Below are 26,782 nucleotides of genomic sequence, written 5' to 3'. Positions count from 1 at the left end.
CTTCTTTTTTTGGTGGTGGTTCAATTTCTTTTGCCTTTTCCCAATTCTCTGCAAAACATTTTTGGGTTACCAGTAAATTGATGATATACTTTTCCTTTATAATTATCTGTGGTTTACTATTAAAATCTGGAACAACACTTACACGGAACTGGGAAGGTCAAAAGCATGTTCCTCCCTTCCCTTAATGCCACTTCTGAAATGGTGAATCCACAGTAGTGAATGATAGTGTGCATTCGCTAATTTGAGATAGTCATTCCGATAACAGGTCACACTACAGTGGGCATCATGAAATATACCCTTTTCCCCACTGTAGTGCGATGTCTGAGTTGGAATATATAATTTGCACGTGGTGTGGGCAGCGCAGGGGGGGGGGGGCTTGCCCCCTACAAAACAGTAAAAAAACTGCTGTCAAACTAAAGTTTTAGGTGACTTTACACAGAATAGCCTGGCTGGCTGCAGTCACATCCTGCTATTTCATTTAACATCTAATGCAGACGTCGGAGAAAGGATGTTCGAAATTATAGGTAATTAGACACTTTGTTACAACATTTTGATTTGTGGCTTTGAATAAAATTTATTTTGACATTCAACATTTCAGTAGTAAACCTTTATCTGCATATCTTCTATTTTTTTCTTCCTGTGCTGATATTTTTAGTTTATTATTTGTGATAGTGCACAGTAAATCCTGATCTGTTCTGGTGTTATGCATTGCTTTTATCATGTCTGTCTTTGAGTATTTTTGTTGATCTGTTCCCTCTTCTAACAGTAATACTTCTTGTCTTAATTGCTTTTTACTTTTTTCTCTTTGATACTTCCATGATGACATTCAATTTCTCCCCTTCCTTTCCCTTACTACCCTGTGTTTTTGTGGTAAGGCTTTATCTGTTATTAATTTAGCTGCACAGTAGTTTATTCTATTTACTTCTGTTATATCACATGAATCTCCATGGACAGTCGTAATTACCATCATTTATTTGACCAGACTTCTAACTTTTTGGGTCTGTAGTCTATTTCTTTCATTGATCTTAATATGTCTGTCCATTTCTATTGAATCTAGCAACTCTTCTCTTAGATCGTTTTCTTCTAAACTGAGAGCACATTCTTTGTCCTCCCTTTCCTGCGGGCATTCTGTAGAAAGTACCCGAGGATCTTCTGTGCCACATTATCCTGTGTCATCTGTTGCTGCTTCATATGGGAGCTCACCGGCCTATCATTCCACAGCATTGACTGCATCAGAGTTACCACAGTTTCAAGTTCCTTCTGTTGCTGTACAACTTCAGCAGAATGTTTGTACTGGTTTCCTAAGAAAGGCTCCAAAGTATCTTCATATTACAACTGATCAGATGTTTCCTGCTCCACTCGTTTCTCCTTAATTTAGGGATCCCCTGCTCTGTCCTGCAGTGATGTTATCGGAGTTAGATTTTCTACACTAATTCCTTCAATTCACAGGTAACCCATAACCTCAGTTTCTATTTCTTTAACTTCTTCATTGCTAATCCTGATTTCTACTTTTCCTCTTTTTCTTGTTTTATTTGTATTGTAAAATTGTCCATGTCTGGATGGATATAAAATTAGAGAATAACAGCTTCATTCTAAATAACTCTGAAACCATTTTAAGCATGAAGGAAAGCTTTATTCTTAAATAAGCCCCATCTCTTTGGAAAGCCAAACAATCGTTCACCCACCATTGCCTTTGCCTGTATTTCTCTTCAAATAACTTTGGTGCTGCTGTTTTTGTATTGATTAGTTTTGCTTTCTCCTTTGCATAAGTATTACATCTTATTAAATCTGTGTTTCTTTTCCATGTCCATATTTCTTCTTCAGATGTCTCCTGTTCCTTCTGTTTCTCCTTACTTTGGGGGCTCGCTGTTCCATCATGCTATGATGTAACTTGTGTTAGACTTTCTGCACTAAATCCTTCACTTCACAAGTATTTCATAACTTCATCTTCTATTTTTTAACTTCTACTTTACTGATCTTCTGTTCTACATTCCCTCTTTGCGATCTTATTTTTTATTGTACATTTTTCCATATCTGGATGCTTTTGCCTATATTGCTCTTCAAATATCTTTAGGGCTGCCTTTTTTTGTATTGATTAATTTAGCTTTCTCCTTTGCATAAATATTGCACCATATCCGATCTCTTTCTTTCTCATGTCCATATTTCTTTTTATACCTTTCAAAAGAATCTATATTTTGTTCTTTATTTGTTCTATATTTTTGCACTTCCTCAGTTGCTTCTTTTTCCAATCTCCCCAAGGTTTCTTGATCTATACAATGTTTTTCCTAAATCTTTTGTATTAGTGAACAGTTTTTTTTTAAGTCTCTGATGTTTTTTCTTATAGAAATATTTTTCTTTCCTCTAATTTCTTTCTTAATCTTTTTGTACATCTTTTGTCTGGAAATTCTGAGCTTCTTGCATAATAGTAACAATACATAATTTCTTTCTTATTCTCAATAGTCCACTCTTATCGTCTTTATGGCTCTTTTTTGGCATATCAGATTTGGTGATTTTTGTGAACTGCTATTTCATTGTACAACAGGGTGGCCATCCTCCCTCTGGACCTGGCCTAGCCCCATTGTAGGAATGTCTCCATGTCTTGAGGATTCTACACTCTCATTTTTTCCAGTCCTGTCACCAGTGTGCCTACCGGGATTGGGCACTTTTTATCCTGTGTCTTGTGCACCCAGCTATCTTTTCTTTTTTAACTTACCTCTGTCTGTGATGTATGCTAAAAAAATACAGTCTGTGTATCCGTGTCATCTTGATGAGAGTTTTGTGAAAAATAGGGTCCATATCGTAAAGGTACTCGCCAAGATTTAAGGATTAAATTTCAGCAATACTACTCTCCTTTGCATGCTGACATCTCTCCATTCAGACCCCTAGTACATTATGTGCAGGCTGGCTGGTAGCGTGGGAGATTACAAATCAACACAATTAACTCTCCAATCTACTTCAAAGCAAAATGTAGTGGCAGACGAGCTAAGCAGGACCAGAACATATCCTCACAAGTTGAAATTGAAAGGGGAGGTCTTCCAGGAATTAATCCAGTCGTGGGAACTCTTTAAGTAGATCTGTTTGCCTCCTTTCAAAACACACAGCTGAATAAATTCTGCTCCAAAATTCCTTACAGCCAGGCCTGAAAAACAGATGCTTTTTCAATCCTTCAGTGGGAATGTTCCTGTATACCTTTCCATTCTTTCCACTGATATCCAGGGTTATTCTGAAGATTCAGAAGAACTTTCCAAAGTTCATTCTGGTGACTCCCTTCTGGCTGACGCAACAGTAATTCTCCCTTCTTATAGAAAAGGCCAAGGACAATTATCACAAGCTTCCTCACACATTGGATCTACTGGTTTTACAGTATTTTTGTGAGTTACTGACCTGTGGCATATTTTATTCCACTAGCAAGATTCACATTTTGGTCATTTTAACATGTCTCCCCAAGGATTCTCCTCTTTTTGCTCAGTCTTTGGTCAAGCTATTCTTGAAAGGAATTTTGCATGTAAAACCAACTATGAAACAGATGGCATCTTTTTGGGATCTTAACTTTGTGGTAGAAAAGTTAACGGTGTCTGCCTTTGAAGCAGCTCATCTGACTGATTTATGGTTCGTGACTTGAAAGACTGTATTGCTTATTGCTCTTATATCTGGAAGAAGAGCATCTAGTTGCAAGCTGTTATGGTGGGTGAACGATTGTTTGGCTTTCCAAAGAGATGGGGCTTATTTAAGAATAAAGCTTTCCTTCATGCTTAAAATGGTTTCAGAGTTATTTAGAATGAAGCTGTCATTCTCTAATTTTATATCCAGAACCTCAACACCAGAGAGAGAGGATTCTCCATAATCTGGATGCACATAGACAACTCTGTTATTATCTTGACAGAATTCATTTCTTTAAGAAAGCCGAACAGTTGTTCCTTTCCTATGAAAGGAAAAGGAAAGGGCAACCTGTGCCAAAACAGACCATTTCCAGATGGTTGTCCCTTGCTATTGTTTTTTTCTTATTCTAACTATACCAAGACACTTCCAGGTAGGGTCAAGGCTCATTCATGCAGGCTTTTGTCATCTTCAGTGGCATGTTGGAAAGGGTTGGACTTCAGAAGGTAGGTACTTGGTCCTCTGTAAATACCTTTACAAACCATTACAGACTAGATTCCTTTTCCAGGTTTAGGACCATTCTCCAAGGGTTCCTAGACTCTCACTGTGCCTTCTCCTAGACTATATAAGCTTTGGGAATCTACCCAAATAGCTAAAGGCTACGGCAGCAGTGATTTCTGATTAACATAGTACAGTTGTGTAAGAGCAGTTACCATAACAGTAGATGTTTGACTGACTCATTCCACCCCCTGTTGTATTTTTGTGTCGTGTGTAGTTAGGGTTATGTCTTTGTACCCTATCTATCATTTTGTATTAGGACACTTGCCTCCCTCTTTTTCAGAAAATCCTGAAGTAATTTTGCACCCATGCAACTGTCTTCTCCCATAGGAGCTTGAGCTAACAACATTTGTGCATGTGTGGAAGGAAGGCAAAGCCTTTGGCTGACTGTTATCCTTGGCAGGATATAACCCATTTAGTTAAAGACTATTGCAGCAGTAATGTAATCAAACATCTACTGTTAGGGTTAGTGCACATACACAACTGTATTTTATTTGATATTGTAGGATTTATTAATCTCTGAAGAGAGCCAGAATTAGTTTGAATATCTCCAGATTTCAGTAGTTTCAGACGAAGGTAAAATAATATAGAGGAGATATTTCTTATCAGTAGAAGTGAATTTATTTTGTTGAAGTAGATGTATTTGTATAAGAAATGTTTTTGGTTAGATAAGTCAGCAGCTTTGTGTGAATTTGTATGGGAATGTTAGCTGACTTATGTGATAAAGACTATGAAGTCTAATTAGAGTTTGAACTAGGGTTGTCTAGTAGGAGGAGACCTCTAGTGAGGAGGAAGAGAATAGGTGCATTATATATATCTTTAGCAAGTATATGGAAGCAACCAAAAATACAAAACATCATGTTTATGTGGAAACTGAAAAATTCAGAGGGTAAGGTGAAGAGAATGAGAGGAGGGGAAAGTAGTAGTGTGTTGAAAAACTGAAAGGTAATATCAGAGGGCAGGTTACAAAGAAGACGGTAGAAATGAGGGAAAAGCTCAACTTTACAGCTCCTATGTTATAGGTTCATAGGTAGGTACTAGGCTATCTGCCCGAGGGCATGTATAAGCCTAGCCAGAGTGTATCGGCTTTTGCCGCCCCATTGATTAATTAACTGAGCCTCTGTCAAGCAGAGCCAATGACATGATCCCAGGGATGTATTTTCTGTTACCCATCCACTCGTCAAGGCTTTTCTTGAAGAGTGTTAGTGAGGGGTTCTGCCTAATGTAGTTAGAAATTTTGTTCCAAAGCATGGGGAGTCTCTGTGACAGGAATCTATCCCTCCAGCATGTTCTATTTATTGTTGTGGCGAGGTTTAGCTCACTAGAGCGCATGGCTCGCAGTGACTTGGATTTCTTTAGGTGGTGCATGTCCATCAATTCTGAGTTGGACATGGCTTTGTAAGTCAGGCAGAGATCACTTCTAAGTAAGCAATATGTCACTGAGTACAGCCGGAGTTTTTTCAGTCGGGCTGCATAGGACATATGTTTGAGGCCAGTAATCCTCTTGGTGAGGTGCTTTTGTGGTCTTTCCAGCTGTTGGAAGTGTCTTGTGAGGTACATCCCAAATGGGGCATTGTACTCTATGATGCGTCTGATGAGTAGAGGGGCACTATAACCTCTTTATTTCTAGATAAGAACCCCTTAGTAATTAGTTGGGCTGCATAGAAGGATTTCCAAACTACTTTGGCAATATAATTGTCAAAGGAGAAATTACTATCTACCTGGGTCCCCAGATCTCTTATTACCTTTTCTGTATTAAGGGGGCTGCCACCTATGTGTTAATTTGTGGGTGTTTTGTTTTTCCCAAACGGGATGACTATGCATTTTTTAGCATTTGGCTTGAGGCCATGACTTTGATGCCAGGTGTCTATCTCAGTAAGGCCTTTTTGAAGGATGTCCGTGTCAGCCGGAGAGTCAATTATGGCTCCCAGTTTGCAGTCATCGGCGAACTTGGTTACCCATAGTCCTCCTGTGTTTGCCTGTACTTCTGAGAAATATATGCCTAACAGAAGGTGTCCCAGAACCGAGACTCGTAGGATACCACTTGACTGGTTTAGAGTCGGACCTGGAGCCCGCTATTCTTACTGTGTGAGTTCTGTCTGTAAGCCAGTTGGCAACCCATGTTAAGGATAAAAGGGGGTGAAATGGGAAGCAGAAGGGGTTGGGTAGATAGAGAAGTTAACAGAAGTGGAAGGGGTAGCCTAATTGGTACAAGGTTAGAAGGAGAGACTAGACATCAAAAAGATGGCCTTTAAATTGATCCTAATGTTTTGAAGGTAAATTTTGTCATGGGAAGCAGAGAGAGGGGGCTGTAGATGGAAGAGGGTCCCTAGTATAACAACAAAAAGGCAATCTGTCGAACGGCCAAGAAGTCGAATATTCCGGACCTTGAAATCGGATTTCTGGGAGGCTGCACCCCCACACCCCCCGCTAATTATATATACCAACTCCGAGATCACCCTACAGTGAGGAAAGGGCAAATTTTCCAATCTTCACTGTACCGCAATCTCACAAAAACCTCTTGCTGTGAGGCGACAACGCTACCACTGCACCACTGTGCCATCCAATCTGTTATTTGTGGAAAGTGGTGTTAGTCTCCTTTAAAAATGTATTTCTGATAAGTGCATGTCTTTCTTTCATATCTTATTGATAACATCTGAGGAGTCGTTTATATTTGGAGGAAGTTATGGTGGGAAATTGTCAATTCCTTGTGCAGATGATACTGGTGGTGGGGTAATGTAAAGGGATAATATATAGAGAGGTGGGAAATCCATTTCAGAGTACCACTGTACTTAACTGATCTGTCACAGTATGTTCCAGGATAATATCCTTGTATAGGTCTGTGTACTTTATGTAAAGAGGCACACTCCTAGCTTTATACAGGGAAACCGGTAAGGGACATGGGTGTAGTGGGCTGGGTTGTATATGTTGTGCTGCAGTTTTCTGATAAGTTCACTGATGTTGTCCTTTCTTCTTAATTATGGGCAGGATGAGGTCTCAGCTGTGTGGGCTGTTGCAGGAGACTACAAAGACCGGTATGAATGGAGGATTGGTACTATTGACATATGCTGTCCCTGTATTGTATATGCATTGCAATTACCACACTACTAAATTTTGGTACCCTTCCAAAAAGTTCAAAGAAACAAAAGTTTGAACAGGCATTTCTGCCACAGCATTCTGCCGAGGTTGTAGTTGGGAAGGGTGATGAGTGTCACTGTACCTCATTGGACAGAAGGGGTATTGACCTCTCCAGCAGGTAGCTTGGCTCCGTTGCCTGGAATGACCCAGTTGCAGCTGGAATATTTGGGAGAAGGAACTTGGATGTACAGTTTGGCTGCACAGAACACCTTCATAAGTTAAGAGCTCACCCAGTTGGCCCCGATCTGCAGACCAATGGAGGGTGAACCTGGCCTTAACACCATCTACAGTAATCAGCTAGCAATAGGTTAGCATAATTTCTGTATGGTTCCAGGGGCAGCTTACACACAACATATGCCCACTCTGTCCCTGTCCTGATTTTCTCCTTTCTTATTCTGTGCAGCCCCATATCTTTTGTGTTGTCCAGTTTCCCATCACCATTTGTCTGCCATCTGTACATCTCTGTCCATCCTATATCTCCCTGTCCTAATTTGTGTGCACACCTACCCTGTTTGTCTGTTTTGCTGTCTGTTTACCCCAGCAGGCTCACTTATCCACTCTTTCCTTTTCCTATTACCCTGACGCACTTGTTCCTCATCCCCTATCTCTTTGAAAGTAAAAGGAAGCTCTGTCCTCCCAAAAAAGTTACCCTGCCATCCCTCCCGATTTTTCACTCCTGTAAATAATGCCTTGTGTATTCCTTTGCTTTCTGTTATCCCTGTTCCATCCCATGTTTTGAATTATAACTGTGTCTGCATACATACCCCCTCAGTAGCACAATGTGGATGGCATGGTGTAGTTCTGTGTGCAAAATGTCGCTTTGTGCCTACCTGCTGTGTGACTTTATACATAGTGCATCAAAGCTGCTACATGTACCACTACATGCTGCTGTGCCGTTTCATTTTACCACAAAGCATTTGGTAGTGGCAATACATGCATAAAGCTTTTTGAGAAAGGAGGCACAAAGTGCCACTCATCTTCTGTGGTTACTTGTGTGACACTTGTATCCGGCTTACTGTACTCTTCTAAGCAACTGAGCCACTGCACAGATTAGTGCAGTTGCTTGGTTGCTGCCTTTCTCATCCATTTATACCTGAGCAAAACTATCCACTTCGGAGCTCCTTATATCCCCATTTGCTTGTATAATTATTCTTTTTGCTGCCCTGCATCACCATGACTGTGTTCAATTTTTGCACAGCTTCACAGTGCCTGTCTATAAGTACCAGTCAGTCTTCTCACATTCTTTCTAAGCATTTAGTTTGCAGTCGTTAAAACAGTTTTTACTAGTATGGTGCTGTACACTTTTAGTGAGTAGAACACACAACTGAGATCTGGTAGTTTGTAGATAGAGAAACTGTTACAAACAAACTTAAAAAAATTGAATTGCTTAGCAGTACTGTTGTGTATTTTATGTTGTTCATAGGTAGGTACTAGGCTATCTGCCCGAGGGCATTTATAAGCCTAGCCAAAGTGTGTTGCTTTTGCCACCCCATTGATTAATTAACTGATCCTCTGTCAAGCAGAGCCAGTGAAGTGATCCCAGGGGTGTATTTTCTGTTACCCATCCACTCGTCAAGGTTTCTCTTCAAGAGTGTTAGTGAGGGGCTCTGCCTAATGTAGTTTGGAATTTTGTTCCAAAGCATGGGAAGTCTCTGTGAGAGGAATCTATCCCTCCAGCATGTTCTATTTATTGTTGTGGCAAGGTTTAGCTCACTAGAGCGTGTGGCTCGCAGTGACTTGGATTTCTTTAGGTGGAGCATGTCCATCAATTCTAAGTTGGACATGGCTTTGTAAGTCAGGCAGAGATCATCTCTGAGTAAGCGATATGCCACTGAGTACAGCCGGAGTTTTTTCAGTCAGGCTGCATAGGACATATGTTTGATGCCAGTAATCCTCTTGGTGAGGTACTTTTGTGGTCTCTCCAGCTGTTGGAAGTGTCTTGTGAGGTACATCCCAAATGGGACATTGTACTCTATGATGGGTCTGAGTGATGAGTAGAGGGGCACTATAACCTCTTTATTTCTAGATGCGAACCCTTTAGTAATTAGATGGGCCACATAGAAGGATTTCCTAACTACTTTGGCTATATGATTGTCAAATGAGAGGTTACTATCTACCTGGGTCCCCAGATCTCTTATTACCTCTTCTGTATTAAGGGGGCTGCCACCTATGTGGTAATTCGTGGGTGTTTTGTTTTTCCCAAACGGGATGACTATGCATTTTTTGGTATTTAGCTTGAGGCCATGACTTTGACACCAGGTGTCCGTCTCGGTGAGGCCCTTTTGGAGGATGTCCGTGTCAGCCGGAGAGTTAATTATGGCTCCCAATTTGCAGTCATCGGCGAACTTGGTTAGCCATAGTCCTCCTGTATTTGCCTGTACTTCTGAGAATTATATGCCGAACAGTTGGGGTCCCAGGACCGAGCCTTGTGGGACACCACTTGTGACTGGTTTAGAGTCAGACCTGGAGCCCGCTATTCTTACTGTGTGAATTCTGTCTGTAAGGCAGTTGGCAACCCATCTCGTGATGTATGGGGTTTATGTTCAGGCTGGTGAGTTTTTCTGTAATACCCGAGTGGGGAATGGTGTTGAAAGCCTTGGCGAGGTCAAAGTAGGCTGTGTGAACAACCTTTCCCTCGTCTATGGCCTTGGTGACTGTCTTGAAGAAGTCAACCAGGTTTAGTAGAAATGATCTGCCCTTAATAAAGCTGAACTGGGTTGGGTCAAGTGTTTGTGGAGGTTCCCAATGTCTTTGTTAATGAGTTCCATGATGATGCACTCCATAGCCTTGCAGACCAGGCTAGTCAGGCTTATGGGGCGATAATTACCAGGGTCAGTTGTGGCCCCTCCTTTGTGGAGTGGAATAACCGTTGCTGTGTGCCATTCTATGGGCACGTAGCCTGTGGAGAGGCTGAGGTTGAACAGCATGTTTAGGTGGGGGGTTAGTTCGTTCTGTAGTTCGTGCAAGACTCAGCCTGAGACACCATCTGGCCCCATTGACGCTGTATTTTTGGCTTTTGAAAGGGCTATTTTCACCTGTGCGTCTGATTTCCAGGACACTACACTTTTCCGGTGTTGTTGTGGGCCCTTTTGGGGGTGAAGTTTGCACTGAATCTATCTGCCAGGTTGTTGGCAGTATCAGTAGGTTCAGTATAGTTTGTGCTATTTTGCACAAGTTCAGTGCATATCTGCGAGTTGTCACTTAGATTCTTAACATAGCTAAAGAAGGCTTTGTGGTTATCTTTTGAATCCTTGGATGGTACAGCCTTGGATGATTTTATGAGGGACCTTAGTTTCTTACTGATACTGATCAGGGATGTCTTTCCTTCTTGGGATTTGCTTTTTTTCTGAACTAGTTTCCTCCTTCTATTGTATAGCCTGTTTATGGCAGGGGTCCACCAGACTGGTTTCCTTCTCTTAGAGGAGTGAGTCTTGGTTTTGCATCCTTGTAGGTGCTCATAGAGTGCATTTATAAAGGTTTCTGCATCTTGGGCAGTATTATCCTATAGCATGGGGGCTGTGAAACTTACTGCCTCTGTCTTAAGAAAGGTGAAGTTTGCTTTAGAAAAGTTTTCTTACTGTGGTTTCCTTAGTTGGGGGGTGGTGGTGGGGTGTGGACATCCAGAGTGATTAGTTTATGGTCTGATCTAACCAGTGATGGGTTGACCTGCTGTGTGGAACACCTGTTGCACATGTTTGTGATGACCAGGTCCAATATGTTTTCACCTCTGGTAGGGGAGTTTACCAGCTGATCCAGGGCGTTTGAGTTGATGAATTCCAGGAAGTGCTGGGCCTTGGGGTTTGTACTCCAGTAGTTTTCGCAGTTAATGGTAGGGTAATTGAAATCGCCCAATATAAGGGTGTTCGGTAGGACCGTCATATTTTTCAGTGTCTCCAGAAAGGTGGAGTGGTGGTCCTGGGTCATGGAGGGTAATCTGTAGCAGGCCACAATCTGCATTGCAGATTTGCCCGATGTTAGTTGCACATGGATGATCTCAGAGGTATCATGCTGCGCCACTAACCTGGAGGTGTAGGTATCCTTGATGAATATGGATACATCCCCCTCCTTTTGTGTTTCGGTCCATGTTCTGTGGCCGAAACACTTCAACCAGGTTTCAGTTACTGGACAGATGTCGACATTCTCCATAATGAGGAGTACTTTGAGCACTTGCATTTTGAGATTTAAACTCCTGGCGTTGCGTAGCATAACCCTCAGTTTTTTGTTAATTGTGCTGTTTATGGAGGTGGGTTTGACTTTTGAGCTATGCCTAAAAAAGGCGCTATGGGGGCAGCAAGAGCCTTGGCCAGTATTCGAAAGCTTAGGGGTGATTGGTGCAAGCCGTCTCTTGCGAAGCAAAGTGGCTTGTCGAGCATGTTGTCCCAAGCTGACAGACACTGGATCCCCTTTGAATGACACCAGAAGCTTAGCCAATTGCTGAAATTGATAATTTTTCTTTATACTGAGGTATCATACTTGGTGAGGGCAGGATGCTACTCAGGGTCAGGGTCATACCAGCCTGGGCTACATGATCAGAGAGCTCTTCCATGTCTCCCTTCATGTAGTCCAGTGAGGTACGTCTCAGTTCATTCACACCAACATGAACAATGACAGAGTCATATCTGTACTTGTTCTGGAGTGACCTGAGTGCTTGTGTTATGTGGCGGATTCTGGCTCCCGACAGGCAGCTAACAGTAACCTTCTGCTTGTCCAGCCTAGTGAGTGGGATGTCACTGAGTCACCTATTACTAGTGTGTTAGGTATGTTATTTCGCCTTAAGAGCTGTGATTGTACAGCACACTGATTTTGTGTTTTTTAGGTGTCTGCTTTGAAGGTGTCTTATGCTTTTGCAGGTTTTTATTTAGAGCCTCCAAGTATGAGTTTGTGTATTTATGTGTATTCTTTGCCAGTGCTGGTTTAGTAGGTCTTTGTGTGGCTGGAGATGTAGTGCAAGTGTTAACCTTCTCCTCTTGACTGTCTGTTCCAGTCTTGGGTGGAGACAGCTTAGCCTCCAGTTTGATTGTATAATTGCATCTCTCGCATATGTTAGTGTTTTGTGGTAGGAGGAGAGGGTTGTCCGCATTTGTAACATTGCCTCAGGATACCCAGATTCACCAGCTGGACTGAAGAATACACCTGAAATTGCCCTTTGGTCATGCCTGAATATTAGGGTGAGCTGCTTAGTCGCTTGGTTGGTGAGAGGTGAATAAAGAGCCTTGCTGTGCTGGGCAATTAAGTGTCAGGATATATTAGTGCTTGCTATTAGGTCTGAGCAAGTGCTGGGCTGTAGGATGCTTTTTGAGTACTTAGGTTGAGAGTTAGACTAGTTTCAAGGGAAAAACTAAAGAGGAGACTTAGTGGAGCCGGGAATAACTTAACCCGAGCTAACTGACTCTGCCCGGTGCACAAAACCGTGCAAACGCTGTTTTTATAGCAGGAAATGAAAGAGAAATTAGCCCAAAATGGCCAATAAACTACTAACTTCTGGGCTGGGACCGCTCCCCCAGGGACAGATAGGCTGCTCTAAGCTCCCCTGTCTCACAGGTGAACACACAAACTTCCTTCTATCCAGGTAAGGTATGGGCACCTCAGAAACTTATAACACAGCCCTGAATTCAGCACTAGCCTGAAAACTGGCAAAAACAGTAAAAATTACACTTAAAACAACTTCAAACGACTACAAACGATCAGAAAAGGCTACCACACTTTAGTGTGTAGCCTACAACATTAACCAAATTATTTAAACAAAAAACGACAGTTTTTAAAAGTGCAGGCAGTCAAATAAGTACAATACGTGAAAAAAAAACCAAGCTTTTAAATCGTAATAAATGCTGGAAAATCGGCGTTTAGGCAGAAAACAGTTAAGTACAGCAAGAAAGTACAGAAAACTGATACTTAATCACTCCAAAGTCTCTCTTCTAAGCTAGAAGGCTTGTATCAGTTTAAGGCTTTCTAGTACTTCCCAGTAGGTTAGTTACAGGAAAGATGGGAAACAAACGCTGATGTGGTCTTTTAAACCAGAAAATTGAAAGAGATTGACAAACTGTCCAAATGGTCAATAAACGACAATTTCTGGGCCAAGAACCACTCCTCCTGTGGTAGACAGGCTACCTAGTGCTTACCAGTCCCACTGATAAGCTAGAAGGCTTTCCTCCAACACAGAAAGGTTTGCTGGGCTTAGAAGCTTACCAACAGTCCTGGATACAGCAACTCTGTATCTGGACTAGGCTAGTTACAGGAAAGGTGGGAAACAAGCGCAAGTGTGGCTTTTAAACCAGAAAGTTGAAAGAGATGGGAAAAAACTGCCCAAACGGCCAATAGCTACAGTTTCTGGGCCAGGAACCACTCCTCTTGTGTTAGATAGGCTACCTAATGCTTACCAGTCCCACTGATAAGCTAGAAGGCTTCCCTCCAACACAGAAAGGCTTGGGGGGCTCAGAAGCTTACTAACAATCCTGGATACAGCAACTGTAACCAGACTAGGCTAGTTATAGGAAAGGCAGGAAACAGGCGCAAGTGCGGCTTTCAAACCAGAAAGTTGAAAGAGATGGAAAAAAACTGCTCAAACAGCCAATAGCTACAATTTCTGGGCCCAGGGACCTCTCCTTTTGTGGTAGATAGGCTACCTAATGCATATACTCCCACTGATAAGCTAGAAGGCTTCCCTCCAACACAGAAAGGCTTGGGTGCTCAGAAGCTTACAAAGAGTCCTGGATACAGCAAATCTGTACCTGACTACACTAGTTACAGGAAAGGCGGGCACCAAACACAAACACAGGTTTTTAAATCAGAAAGTAGAAAGAGATGGAAAAACTGCCCAAACGGCCAATGAACTACAATTTCTGGGCCAAAACCCACTCTTCCTGTGGTAGATAGGCTACCTAGTGCTTACCACTCCCACTGATAAGCTAGAAGGCTTCCCTCCAACACAGAAAGGCTTGGGGGGGCTCAGAAGCTTACCAACAGTCCTGGATACAGCAAGTCTGTATCTGGACTAGACTAGTTACAGGAAAGGTAAGAAACAAGCTTAGAATTTTTTTTTTTTTTTTTTTTTTTTTTTTACAGAAAAGCAGCTAAAACAGCAGTAAATACAATTCAAATTGCAGTGCAGGCTAGCACACTTGAGTTTCTAGCAAAATTACGGCAAATACAGTTTAAATAAATGCAATTAAATTAACAAATGACTAAAAACAAGTGCAGAAGGCAGTAAATTAGAAGGCTATTAACAAGCAGTAATAAGTGCAAAGTAAGAGCGACTGAACAGATAACAGCACGCAGAACAGCAACTAAGACAGTTACAGAAAGATCAGCTGAATAAAATGTCCTTCCAAAATGCTCTTTCTACACAGTAGGAGTGCCTGAAATCAGAATATGATCTCACTGCACTCAGTTGATTGAGCAAATGAGATGGGCCCAGAAGGAGTATCCAAATACAAATTTACAAGAGGGGCGGGCATTTTCAAAGCCACCAACATTAACACCAAAACAAGAACAGAGTGGGTGGGTGGGGAACTAACTTTAGAGACACAGCCACAACTTCAGTTGAGTTAATATTCAGTGAGAAACACAAGTAAATACATTAAATGCAGAACTACATGAAAAAGAGCAGATAAAAGTATACTTAAATTCACTTCTACGTCCAGTTGATTTCAGGTAGATCTTAGCTGGAGCAAAGTTCAGATAATAAGCAGAAATAACCCAAAGTGTACCACTTATATAAGGCAGGACAGGATATCAGTGATGAGGCGAAACTACCACCCCCCCCCCCCCCACACACACACACACACAAACACGCACACTGCTATCAATGGCTACACAGAAATTCTAACAAGTACTCTGTATAGAGACACAGCCAGAACTTTCAGTTGAGTTAAAATTCAGTGAAAAACACAAATAAATACATTTAAATGCAGAACTATACGAAAAAGAGCAGATAACACAGTATTTAATTCATTTATACGTCCAGTTGATTTCAGGTAGATCTTAGCCAGAGCAAAGCTCAGATAATAAGCCTGTTTTTCTTGTTTTTTTTTTCTTGCATCTCTCTCTTTCCTCCTGAGCTGTAAAATTTTGTAACAAATTTGGCATTACTGGGTCTTTGTAGTAGCTTTCATGCTTTCACACTCTTCAGCTTCTGTATGTAGTATACTAGGGCAGTCGGTCATTGTGAGAGCAAAGTCTGCAGGTAGAAATTGCATGTTATTGATATTCAGATCTCTTAAACAAATTATCAGTGTATTTTATATCTTGAAAGGGATAGCTGACAAAAAAATTGGGTAATCTGTTTTAGTATCCCTGTCTCATTATTGGTGTTTGGACTTCAGCATCAGTATTATTTGCCCTTTGTCTATGAAGTGCATTCAGTGTCTGTTTTTCAAGGCTGTGGAAGTAAGTAGCCAGGCTGCAGTGTGTAGCTTGGGACTTTGCTTGTCATGGAGTGTTGCCTACTGAGATAAGGCGGAAATGAAAGGTAATGCTATAGGCGGAAATGAAAGGTAATGCTATTTAGGCTGTAGAGTAAAACAAGTGAAGTCAGTAAGCATATGTCTGTCTGCATCAGCACTTCAACCTCAGTCTTTTTCTTAATAGTCTTTGGTTTGTTTGTGTTTTATTACCCAGGTGCAGTATGGTATATTTCCAGACAACTTTACTTTTAATTTGCTGATAGATTCTTGCATAAAAAGTGAGGATTATAAAGGTAAGTGTACATCTAAAGAATGTTTTCAGTTTGCAAAACTAGCACTAAATAGTATTTAATAGAGAAGCGAGTAAAAGTGTTGGAGTGTGGTGTGTGTTTATTAACTTTATTTTTTTTACATAGTCAACCATGTCAGTGAATGTAGCCAGTCAAACAGCATATTTTTTTTAGAGGAAAGAGAAAAAAACAGGATAAATAAGGAAAGCCCATGCAAATAGGGGCATATCATGGAAATCTTCACACAGACAATGACCAGATATCAGGATTGTATTGTACCCCAGACTGTGGAAGTTACCATGCTGATGATTATATTTTAATAACACAAAAGAGTTTTATGAAAATGATCATTAAAATGATAGCTTCAAAACTGCTGAGGGTAAGTATGCACAAAGAGACAGATGCAGAGTCTTGCCCTAAGCGTATAGTTCATCCTTAGTTTGTCATGACTTTCAGCCACATCAAAAATATACTGTACTATTAGAGGTCATTATTGCTGTTGTGGTACTACTCTGAAGTTATATCAGAACAACATTTCAGCCTGAGGCAGTGTATACTAATTTATCACAGTTTTTAACAGAAGATATTTTGAATCATGCTTTGTTTCATGTTTGTGCTCCCACTCTGGCACTTCTAGCCTGTGGCTTAACCCAGACCTACTCTGCCATCCCTTAAGTATCTAGTGCTTGTTTCTTGGCAGTCCTGGATATGTCCCATCGACATTTGTAGCTGCTTAGTCGTAGAGCATAAGAGTGAGGACTTGTATGAAGTGAGGTGAATGAGTTCTTAGAGTCATCATTCTGTAATGCCTGGTCAGGATCTATAGCAAAGGAAGCTATGTGAAGTAACGTCAGTGTGCATAATGTTTGCATCTGCATACCATGCTATTGATGATCTGTCACTCACCATTATGTATTGGAGTCTTCAAAGTCTGTGACCTCCACTAGAGCTCACATAGACAGTGTTGAATTCTCAACCATTCCTCAGATGAGAGAATTGCCCTCTGGTTGTTTAGTCTCTTCTCTGCTGGCTGTCTCTTCTTGCACACTTGGTCCATTCCCAAACAGATCACCAGCTGCACAGATCAAGGTCATGCTCTGCATTGGCTTTTTTACATAGTGGAAGCTCTACAAAATTCACAGAATCTGTCTCTGCTGTACATACAAAGATAAAACTCTTTTGGATTGGAATTATAATGGTTTTGCTTAGTTTTTTTCTGTTGCAGATCCAGCAATGTAGTTATATGCCATTGATATTAAAACAGCATTCTTATAGATAGCCCCTGACCATAATGTTATGGTGCTTCTCTTCTTTTTAGCATGGTTGGCACACTAGTCATCTGTTGAGTTTGGCTGAAAGTGTTACACTGTCCCTCTTAAAATCAAATTTTTAAGTAAAAAGCAGTGGTTTACTGTTTGCTGCTAATTGCAGTCAGTATGGTTACAGACTTGTTTTATTTAAAGCTATCTGTGATGCTTGAGGCCTTTGTCTTTTGTTCCAAAGGTAAGAAGTTGAGAGCTGTATACTGATAAGTCACCTGGCTGATTTTCTGTAATAGCTGTAGTAAATGCCATTCAGTTTCTTTTGTATTAGGTCTTTACTTCCACTTTACTTTTTTACCTTATCATTTAATTGAAAAGCTTAAAGGGGCCACTACAGAAAAACTGAAAAAAAAGTATATTTATCTTTTATTCCAGGCATCACCTATTGGCACCCAATCAAACTTAATTTTTGAAGGATGACAGCTAGACATTCCTGGAGTGGGTGAGAGCCCTATAACCCATTTGTCCCTGACGGAAATCCTAATCAGCTGTCCAGCCCCCATCAAGATTCAGATGGCAGGGAGTAGGCCAGTGTTCATCCTGGAGGGTGTATACCCCCTAGGCAATTCCTCCAAGCCCTGCCATTGCTGTCACCCGAGGAGTGCATTCCTCAGCACACTTTTATATCCTTGGCTACCTGATGTGAATGCAGCATGACAGCACAGGCTCAGCAGGTTCCTACTCTAGGCAATGCTTAGTGCTCCTCTCTGGGTGTCATCCTTGTGAGAAGCCATAATGCTGTCAAAGGCCCCTTGATTATTCTAGACAAAAAAAAAATGGAGAGTTAGTTCATGATGATCTGTATAATTGACTATTCTCAGACCTCTGTTGGCAGGGTACCTCCGAAAGTAGTATACCTAACCTCTAACTGGGACTGCCATTGTTCCAAACACTTGATGACTGCTGTAAATTTTCCCCCCTTAGCAGAAAATATTGCAACTCCATGCTAATAACAGTACTGCATTCCACCATCACTGATCCCATTTCTGCTCTCTCCACCATCATTACCTAATATCTCCATATCCTATACCTCCCTTAGCTTTCTACATCATCTTCCACCTTCATACTTTTCTCACTTCCCACCCCACCTTTTACTTCACTTTCTTTTCTCCTTTCTTCTGGTATCATGTATTTTTACTTAACTGCTTTGTACCTAATAACCTTTGTAAAATTATTGTTGTTTCAACTGTGTGACTGAAAATGGTTAGTTGCTTTTCTGGAGCCAAGATCCACCAGGTTACACACGCACTGATGTCACTACACCACAGGTACCAGTATGATTCTGTCATAGTCCATGTGGGTATTAATGACCTGAGATGTACTTCCCTGGAATATATGAACAGAGACATTGTTGATCTGTCTGAGTATGTGTCTTAGTCAGAAATGTGCCTTGCCTTCACTACAGATGGTGCCATAGTATGAACAGAAGATGATTTACTTCAATAATTGGCTTAGTTTCTGGTGTCTTTCCAGAGTGATTCAATATTTATCAGTATGAGAGGACATGGTTAACAAACCGCATTGCTTTGCAAAGGATGGTCTGTACCTGTCTCCCCTAAATTTTTGTAGTTTGGCTAATACTTTATCCACCCTCTTAGAGACGTTTTTTAGGCAGTGCCAAATTGACAAACCTACCAACATAGCAAATAATACTCCCCCAAAAAAACTAAAGGTGTTAATGGTCACTGCTAGGAGCCTAAGCAAGAAACTGCACACCCTACAAGCTCTCCTCACTCTGGAGAATGTAGACATTTTTCCGTTACAGTGTCATGTTTTAAATCCACAGAAAGTCCTTGTAAGGCTTCAGTGCCTTTCACATATTTATGCCATTAGCTGCACAGACAAACACGAAAGTTGGAGTCTCAATCTGTGTTAGCAACAAGTATAGCTCTAAAGGAGTCTCTGTAGTAGTAACAAGTATAGCTCTAAGTTGGTTAAACAGGACAATGTTCTGGACTTTATCCTTGTGCAAATCACCATAGAGAAAGTCCCAAACCGTTTCCTAGCAAGTTACAGGTCACCTTTTGTGCCCCTAGAATCTCGTAGATTGTACCTAGACCTACTGGAGACACTTGCCATTAAACCAAATACTCTATTCATGGGAGACTTTACTTGGGAAACATACACTGCCTCAAACTTGCAGGCATGATGATTCCTGGACTTTATTAACACGAATATATTTGAATAGATAGCGTGCACACTCACCAGAGCTTCAAACATACTGGACCTGTTACTCACCAGTATGGGAGAGCACTGCATTCCCCCAGTGCCACATCCTCATTGGTGGGGTTGGACCACAAAGCTGTCTCCTTTGAAATTAAAATCAACTCTAATCCCAGCAAACCCTGTAACAGCTAGGAACTATTCCAAAGCAAACTACATCTCATTAAGTGAGAGTCTGTCAAACTTCAGTGCCCCTACATCCCCCATGTTCACAGCAACCTGTATGGAATTGTTACAGAGACGCTGTACAGCCATGCAAATTGCTTCAAAGAGGCTGCTGTACCAGCTGCAAGTAAGCCCAATGCAAATTGTATAAACACATACCACACTGGTGGTATATAACAAAGGAAAAAAGGCATGGCTAAAATCTGGAAGAGCAACTTTCATACTGATATGAGCTCTGTAATTAAGCTAAACAGGGATCTAAGAGGACTAATTAAGTCCAACAAGGCCAATTACGAGGTCAGGATAGCTTGGAGGTGAAAGACAACCACAAGGTCTTCTACAGCTATGTCCAAAATCTTAGACGGCAGACATCAGAGTGCCGAACTGGTGGTCAATGGCATCACCTTCAGTGAACAGAGCAACATAACAAATTTGCTGGCTGACAAATTCAGCTCAAACTTCACTCACCCCGCCTCCCCCCCATAAAATACCTCTTAGCGTAACCCCACCAACCATTAACAGGGAGCATGTCCTGATGGTGCTTGCTAAGGCCAAAAACACATTCTCAGAGGCCCCCCAACAGCGTCATGAGATGCCTTTTAAATAGCTTGAAACATGACCTATTAGAACTACTTGAGTCACTTTTCAGCTATAGCCACAAAACAGGCATTGTACTATGAGAACAGAGGACTACAATGGTAATCCCACTTCACAAGGGTAGGCCATCAGCCCGTCCCAGAAACTACAGACCTATTAGTCTGACTAGTCTAATATGCAAAGCCATGGAAGTAATTATCTTATAAATGATCAACAAAGACATAGCCAACCTTTAGACACTGGACCCAACCCAGTTTGGCTTTGCCAAGGGATGGTCATGCCTACTAAACCTTGGTGGACTTTGAGAAGGTCACCAAGATAATAGATGAGGAGAAAAAGGTGCCTACCTGGACCTGGCTAAGGTGTTCGATGCAATACCCCACTCAAGCATATTTGACAAAACTCACTGAACTGGCCGTAAACTCCTAAATAACTCATAAGATTGCCTGTTGGCTCACAGACAGGACCCATGAAGTCAGGATTGGTGAGACCACCTCCACTAAGAGACTGGTGGCCAGCAGTGTACTTAAGGGCTCCATGCTGGGTCTGTTTCTATGTGGAATCTACTTCTCAGAGATAGACTAATGTCAAGGGCCTTTGGCTGACCAAGTTCACAGATGACCCCTGTGACACAAACATCTTACAAGAGGGTCTAACAGCAAAATGACTGGTGCCAAAGTCACAGGTTAAAACTCAATGCCAAGAAATGCCTTGTAATGCACTCAAGCTAATTACTACATCAATGAGCTACCCCTAAGAGTTGACCTGGTAGTCAGGGATCTGGAAACATATGTAGACTGTAATCTGGCCTTTGACCAATATGTGGCCAAGGTACTAAGATCATTCTGTGTTGCACAACTTGTAAGTAAAGGCCATGGCATCCAGGTCCAAAAAGTCATACTGCCACTTTTTTCAGCCCTCATCAGTTCCATCATTAAGTATAATGCTCCCTTCAGCATGTTTCTGACCAGACCTATGCACCATTTGGAATGCCTGCAAATGTTCATTGCCAGGAGAATCCAGGGCATAAACATGTCCTGTATGGATTGTCTTAAAAGTCCTATCTCTGTACTCTGTCTCCTACATATTACCTACAGGCGATTTATGCCTGGTATACAAGGCTTCCTCGGATCCACCTCTGATGGACCTTTTGCACATCTGCAAAATGAGCAGCATCAGAACCTGGATCACAAGGATTTAAATTTTGCTTGTGACATAAATAAGACATGTTGGCAAGAAAGGTGTATGTGTCAAAGAATCCCCATACTCTGTAACAGACTGCCCATCCATGTGAAGCAGTCCATCTATAACCCTATTTAAGTGTAACCTTGACCAGTGGATGGGTAATCAGAAATTCACCCAGGGTTTGACCCCCCCCGCCAATGTCTTTGATAGTTTGGGCATTACTGTCTGCGTAGGTGTAACATAGCTCCCCATACCCCCTCCTAATAAAGCCCCATGATACATAGGGACACAGCTGGGTTGGGTTTGCAAAGCTAGGCTTATAAAGGCCCTGGTGGTTGTTAGCCTATTGTATGTTATGAACATATGGAATAGAGCCTGTACAGCATGGAATTTGCTTATTTTCTTTAGAAATTTCAAAGTAGTTTTAACAAACGTATTCCATTTACAACATTGTGCAACTCTGGCAGTTTATCGATAGTTCTTTTCGATACTTTTCTAATGTGCTGTTAATTTTTAATGTATATTTTTGCCAGTTACTGTGCATACTGTGGGACTTTCATGTTCTTCATTGGAATCACTGCTGTAGTAGTCTAAGCTATGTAGGTTATATCTTGCTAAGAATATAACAGCCAGCCAGCTTCCATGCACCCAAACCATTAGTTTGAGCTGAGCTGACAAGACAGGTTCCGGCATCAAGCCGAACTTTCCTGCTTCCAAAGCAAGTCCTCCTATGCAAGTTTTGTGGAACGATGGTTGGCTAACACTATTCCATTACTCAGTAGATAAGTTCCCTTTCAGGAAAAACCTTCCACATTAACTTTTTTTGTTTATATTCAATTTCCTTTTTAGGAAAGTACTTGTAAGCTAGGGATTTGTCTTTATTGACTATCTTGCAACTTAAATGTTCTTTTAAACGGGAGCACAGTTATTTACATGACATTTTAAATGTTGCTTTAAAGTGTTTAAAGTTGTTTTTCTGTGGAAAAAATGTGCTTTACTACTTGGGACTGAAGAGTTTATTAAAGTGCTTTTTATTGTTTTTTATGGGAAAAAGTTACTTTTAACAGCTTTCAAAGTTTACCATCTTGTGCTGTTTAGATTCTCTAGGGAAAAAAGCACCATTTTCAGCTTGATCATGGAACAAACTACCAGTCCCTTGGTTGGACTTTCTTCCTGCCACAAAAAGAAAACATTAACCAAGTAGACTTTGTCAGCACAGCAGGTTAGTAATTTTTCCCAGCCGCAGGTGGAGTGACTCTGCTCTAGCCAAAGCTGATTCCTCAGACCATTCATATTTTTCCCCTGATGCCTTTGTTGTTGTCCCATACAGCCACTAATGGCCTTTTAGTGTTCAAGCATATTGTAAACTGTTCTGAGTCTTACTGGCACTCTGTCACAGAGATAGGATCTCTGCCTACTCCTTCAGTAACTGCAGTTGATATGTAAGCTGGACATCCGAGTGCAAGTTGAAAGACAGCTTGCTTATCTAGGGAGAAAGAGGTGGAGGTCTTTACTGCTGTTAGATTGCTGACTGGTGGAAGCCATGGGATAGGTATGTTGGCTGTGACAAGTGGAGATGCAGACTTTCAAGTAGTTTAACACAAGTGAGCATGGTGCAGTGTGTTGAATCCATGCTCATTTAGGCCCTAAAGTTAAAAAAAAAATAAAAATTTTGGAATGATCGTGTACTAGGATACCATGATTTCTATCTAACCAGTGGAAGCTGTTAAGACTTGGACTTCAGAATACAGATTTTCATCAGCTGGGTAGCAGAATCAAAAAATCATGTTTTAACACTAAAATATGTTATAAAAATTCTTTCGACCTTTTTTTTGTTAAATTAAACACTTGCTTCACTACTGATAAATCTGGTTTGAAGACCCATTTGCACTAGGATTTACTAAAAAGTTATTTCACTCATTTGCCAATGAAGCAGTATAGAGGTAAAGCATCCAGCTATGTCTTGGGTTCATTTGGGGGCTAAAGTGCTGGAGAGTCAGGAACAGAAAGGTTTTGAGTCAGAATGCCCTTCAGAGGGAGTGGAAGTTTAGATTTTTGCCACTGTAATGATCTGTGGGAATGCATGGGAGCTGTAGGCTTGTTCAGGAATATACGGTGTTCAACTTATTGATCACTACTGCAATAGCCTTAGTTATGTGGTGTTATATCTTGCCACTAACGTAGTAGTTGGCAAGCTTCCAAAGCTTCAGGACACCTTCCATGCATCCAAACTTTTAGCTTGAGTTGAGCTGACTGAAAAGGTTGGTTTGGGGGCCAAACCTTTTGGAACGTTCCTACCGTTGAAGAGTACGCTTTTGTGAAAGCTTTAGAGGATCAGCGGTTGACTTGTGCTGTTTGTTTGCTGAAAAGATAACTTACCTAGGGAAAAACCTTTCACATTATAAAAAAAAAGTTTTATTGCGCTTTCCTATTTAGGAAAGTTATTTTCAAGCTAGAAGTGCATGTTTTAAAGGACTGCCACAAGACTTAACTGTATTTTTAAATGGGAGTGCTCTTTTTTTCTTTTCAGTTTAAAGTTGTTTAAAGTAATTGGAAAACTTTTTTCTGTGGAAAATTTTTATTTATTTTACTTTTTGAGGCTACAGAAGTGTTTTAAATTATTTTTTTACTGTTTTTATGTGACAAGATGACTTTTAAAGGCTTTAAATTCTTACTGGCTTTTGCTGCTTGCTTTCCTGGAGATACCTCTTTTTCTTAAGAAATTCAGGATTCTGAATCTGGACATGAAGATGAAGGGACAGATACAGGGTTTTTCTCCTCAGTTTTCTGATTAGGACTGTGAGAGGGAGAGCTCAGTTTCTGATTCTCCTTGTGCGGGTTCTCTTTCTCTGAGACTGTTTCCAGTATGTGCCAGTGAGGTTTCTCAGTGCCTCAGAAAATAGTATGAGCTATTACAGAAGGTATTTCCAGAATCTTACCCATTCCCTCAGTGCTGTCCGCTCTGGAGAATGTGTGTCACTGCCTGCAATTTTTCTGAGAGTCAGCCTGCTTCTCCTAAAAAAGGCAGATGGAATGCATACAGTTTTTCAGTTTTCTAAGGTTTTATACACTCCTCCCAAATCTGACCCAGCAGCTATAGCTTTATTTAATCCTACTGCTGCCAAACATTTTCTTAATTCCAATCCTGCTGTTTCTGACAAGGATGGGAAGATTATTGATAAGTATGGAGAAAAGTGTATGCTTCTGATTTTTCAGAATTTTGATTTGTCTAGCTCATATATTAAAGTTTATTCTAACTAATTGTGAAAGCAGTAGGAATGTTTTGTCAGCAGATTCTTTTTTAGAGGAAAAAACTCTACTTTCAGTATTTTAGTTTATTCCTCTGTACAAGTCACCACTCATGGTTTACAGTGTGTGTATGACTCAGTTGATACTTCTTCCAGGGATATGGCCACTAGTACTGTTTTCGTGAGGTTTGTCTGGCTGCATTCTTAGAACCTCCCAGATGATGTGAAAAATGAGATATAGTTTTTGATTCCTCTGCTGCAGTTTATATCAAAAAAATGTGATGAAAGGGCTAAATTGATACATTGAATCTCCGATATTTTTCAGCCATCTTTTTTTCCAAAATTTCTAATCCAGTTTTGGAAAAAAAAAAAATAAACATTGTCAACAAAATGGTAAACAGACGTTCAAGAAGTGTCAAGGGGTTCCAGAAATAATTCAAGAACCACATCAAAAGCCAAGGCCAGACCAACAAGTCAGAATGACTATTTAAGGGACCTTGTCTCCCTTCTCGTCCTAGCAGTCCTGTTTCCCCTTCCAGAAAGTCTGACTCTCCACTTTACTCTTTGGCAACAGATAATTTCAAGAAGTTGGGTTCTAAAGGTCAGTCATCAAAGTTAAAGATGGCAGTGGGAGGAAATCCCTCCTTTAAGGGGGTGATTTCTCACCCATAAGACCAGACTGTCTTATTTCTCCCTGTACTTCAGTACATGTTATCCGGGGGAGTAATAGAAAACAGTTCCTCCTTCCCAGGTTGGGAAAGGTTTTCATTCAAGGATGTTTTGGTACCAAAGAAAGAAAATACTTGGAGACCACTTCTGGATCTTTCTTTCTTCAATCTGTTTGTGATGGTGCCCATGTTCAAAATGTCACCTCACAACCCATTACCTCTTCTTCCTCATTCAAGTTTCCTGGTAACACTACATTTAAAAGACACATTACATTTCTGTTCATCCAGACGTCTGACATTTCTTAAGGCTTTGTGAATCTGAATGACATTATCAGTTCTGTGCCTTAACCTCCTGACTATCCACTGCATCAAGAGTGTTCTCAGTGTCTAGCACCAGCTATAGCTCATTGCAGGCTACAAGGTAATTCACATTTTTTCTATATTTAGATGACTTGCTTATCTTTGCAGAGTCTTTATTAAAGAGACACAAATCTCTCACTTGGGTGAGAGATCTCTTACACAAGCTGGGATTCCAAGAGAACATTCAGAATTCTTTTTTGACTCCCTCACATAGGATTGTTTTCCCTCCATGTCAGCTAGGCACCTTGGTTTAAACAGCTTTTCGTACACAGGAAAAAAATTACATCTGTACCTAGATTTGTTTCTAAGACTTCACTCAGATTTCTGCCACTTTGAGGGAATATTTCAGGATTTTGGTTCTCATCACATCTATGATTCTGATGATATCCCTGGCAAGATTCCATTTGTGAAAGATACAGTGGTGTCTGAAGTGTCTTTAGTCCCAGCACCAACATCCTTTGTCTTTTCAAATCTCAGAGCTGGGTTTTCTCAGAAGAGAAATCACTTGGTGGAGACAGCAAATTTCACCTTCTCCCTCCCTGCACCAAAGCAGTCAGTCAGTACAGGTGCATTGGACTATTCTTGGGGAACAGTTTCAGAAGAGGTAAAAGTGCAAGGTGTGTGAGACACCAAGGATAGGCACAAGCATATAAAAAGAGATGCTTGCCCTGATCAAGGCACTAAGCTGTTTGAATCATCTTTCATTCTACAGATCTCTTCAGGTTGTTGCAGACAGTACTACAGTCATGTGGTGCATCAACAAGCAATGGGGAAACTAGGTCCTTCTCCCCCTTTGCTGACCAGACATCTTAGCTTGGGATATAGCTTCACAGTGCAGTCTCACTCTACAGACATCTTACAATCCTCTCAGATCAAAGTTGTGTGGCAGAAAAGCTGAGCAGGGCAGGGTCAGACCCTCATGGATAGAAACTAGATAAGAACATCTTCCAAGATTTGCTCCATCTGGAGGGAGTTCCTCAAGCAGACCTATTTGCCTCATCTCTGAACAATCAGCTGGCAAGATTCTAC

The 26,782-nt window shown here is 41.0% G+C and overlaps 1 protein-coding gene across 1 annotated transcript in view; it reads left to right on the top strand.

Annotated features, from left to right (window-relative positions):
- Positions 1–26,782, top strand: part of MRPS27 (mitochondrial ribosomal protein S27) — a 1,668,787-nt gene that overhangs the window by 1,289,002 nt on the left and 353,003 nt on the right. Inside the window, exon 4 of the mRNA XM_044063934.1 lies at positions 15,910–15,988. Within this exon, the coding sequence (XP_043919869.1) occupies positions 15,910–15,988 (79 nt within the window). The remainder of the gene's footprint in view (positions 1–15,909; positions 15,989–26,782) is intronic.

Source organism: Protopterus annectens, chromosome 2.part2 (genome assembly GCF_019279795.1).
Source record: "Protopterus annectens isolate FY-2018-M chromosome 2.part2, PAN1.0, whole genome shotgun sequence".
Lineage (NCBI taxonomy): Eukaryota > Metazoa > Chordata > Ceratodontiformes > Protopteridae > Protopterus > Protopterus annectens.
The sequence above is the reverse complement of the archived record's forward strand: the minus strand, read 5'-3'. Positions and strand labels throughout refer to the sequence as shown.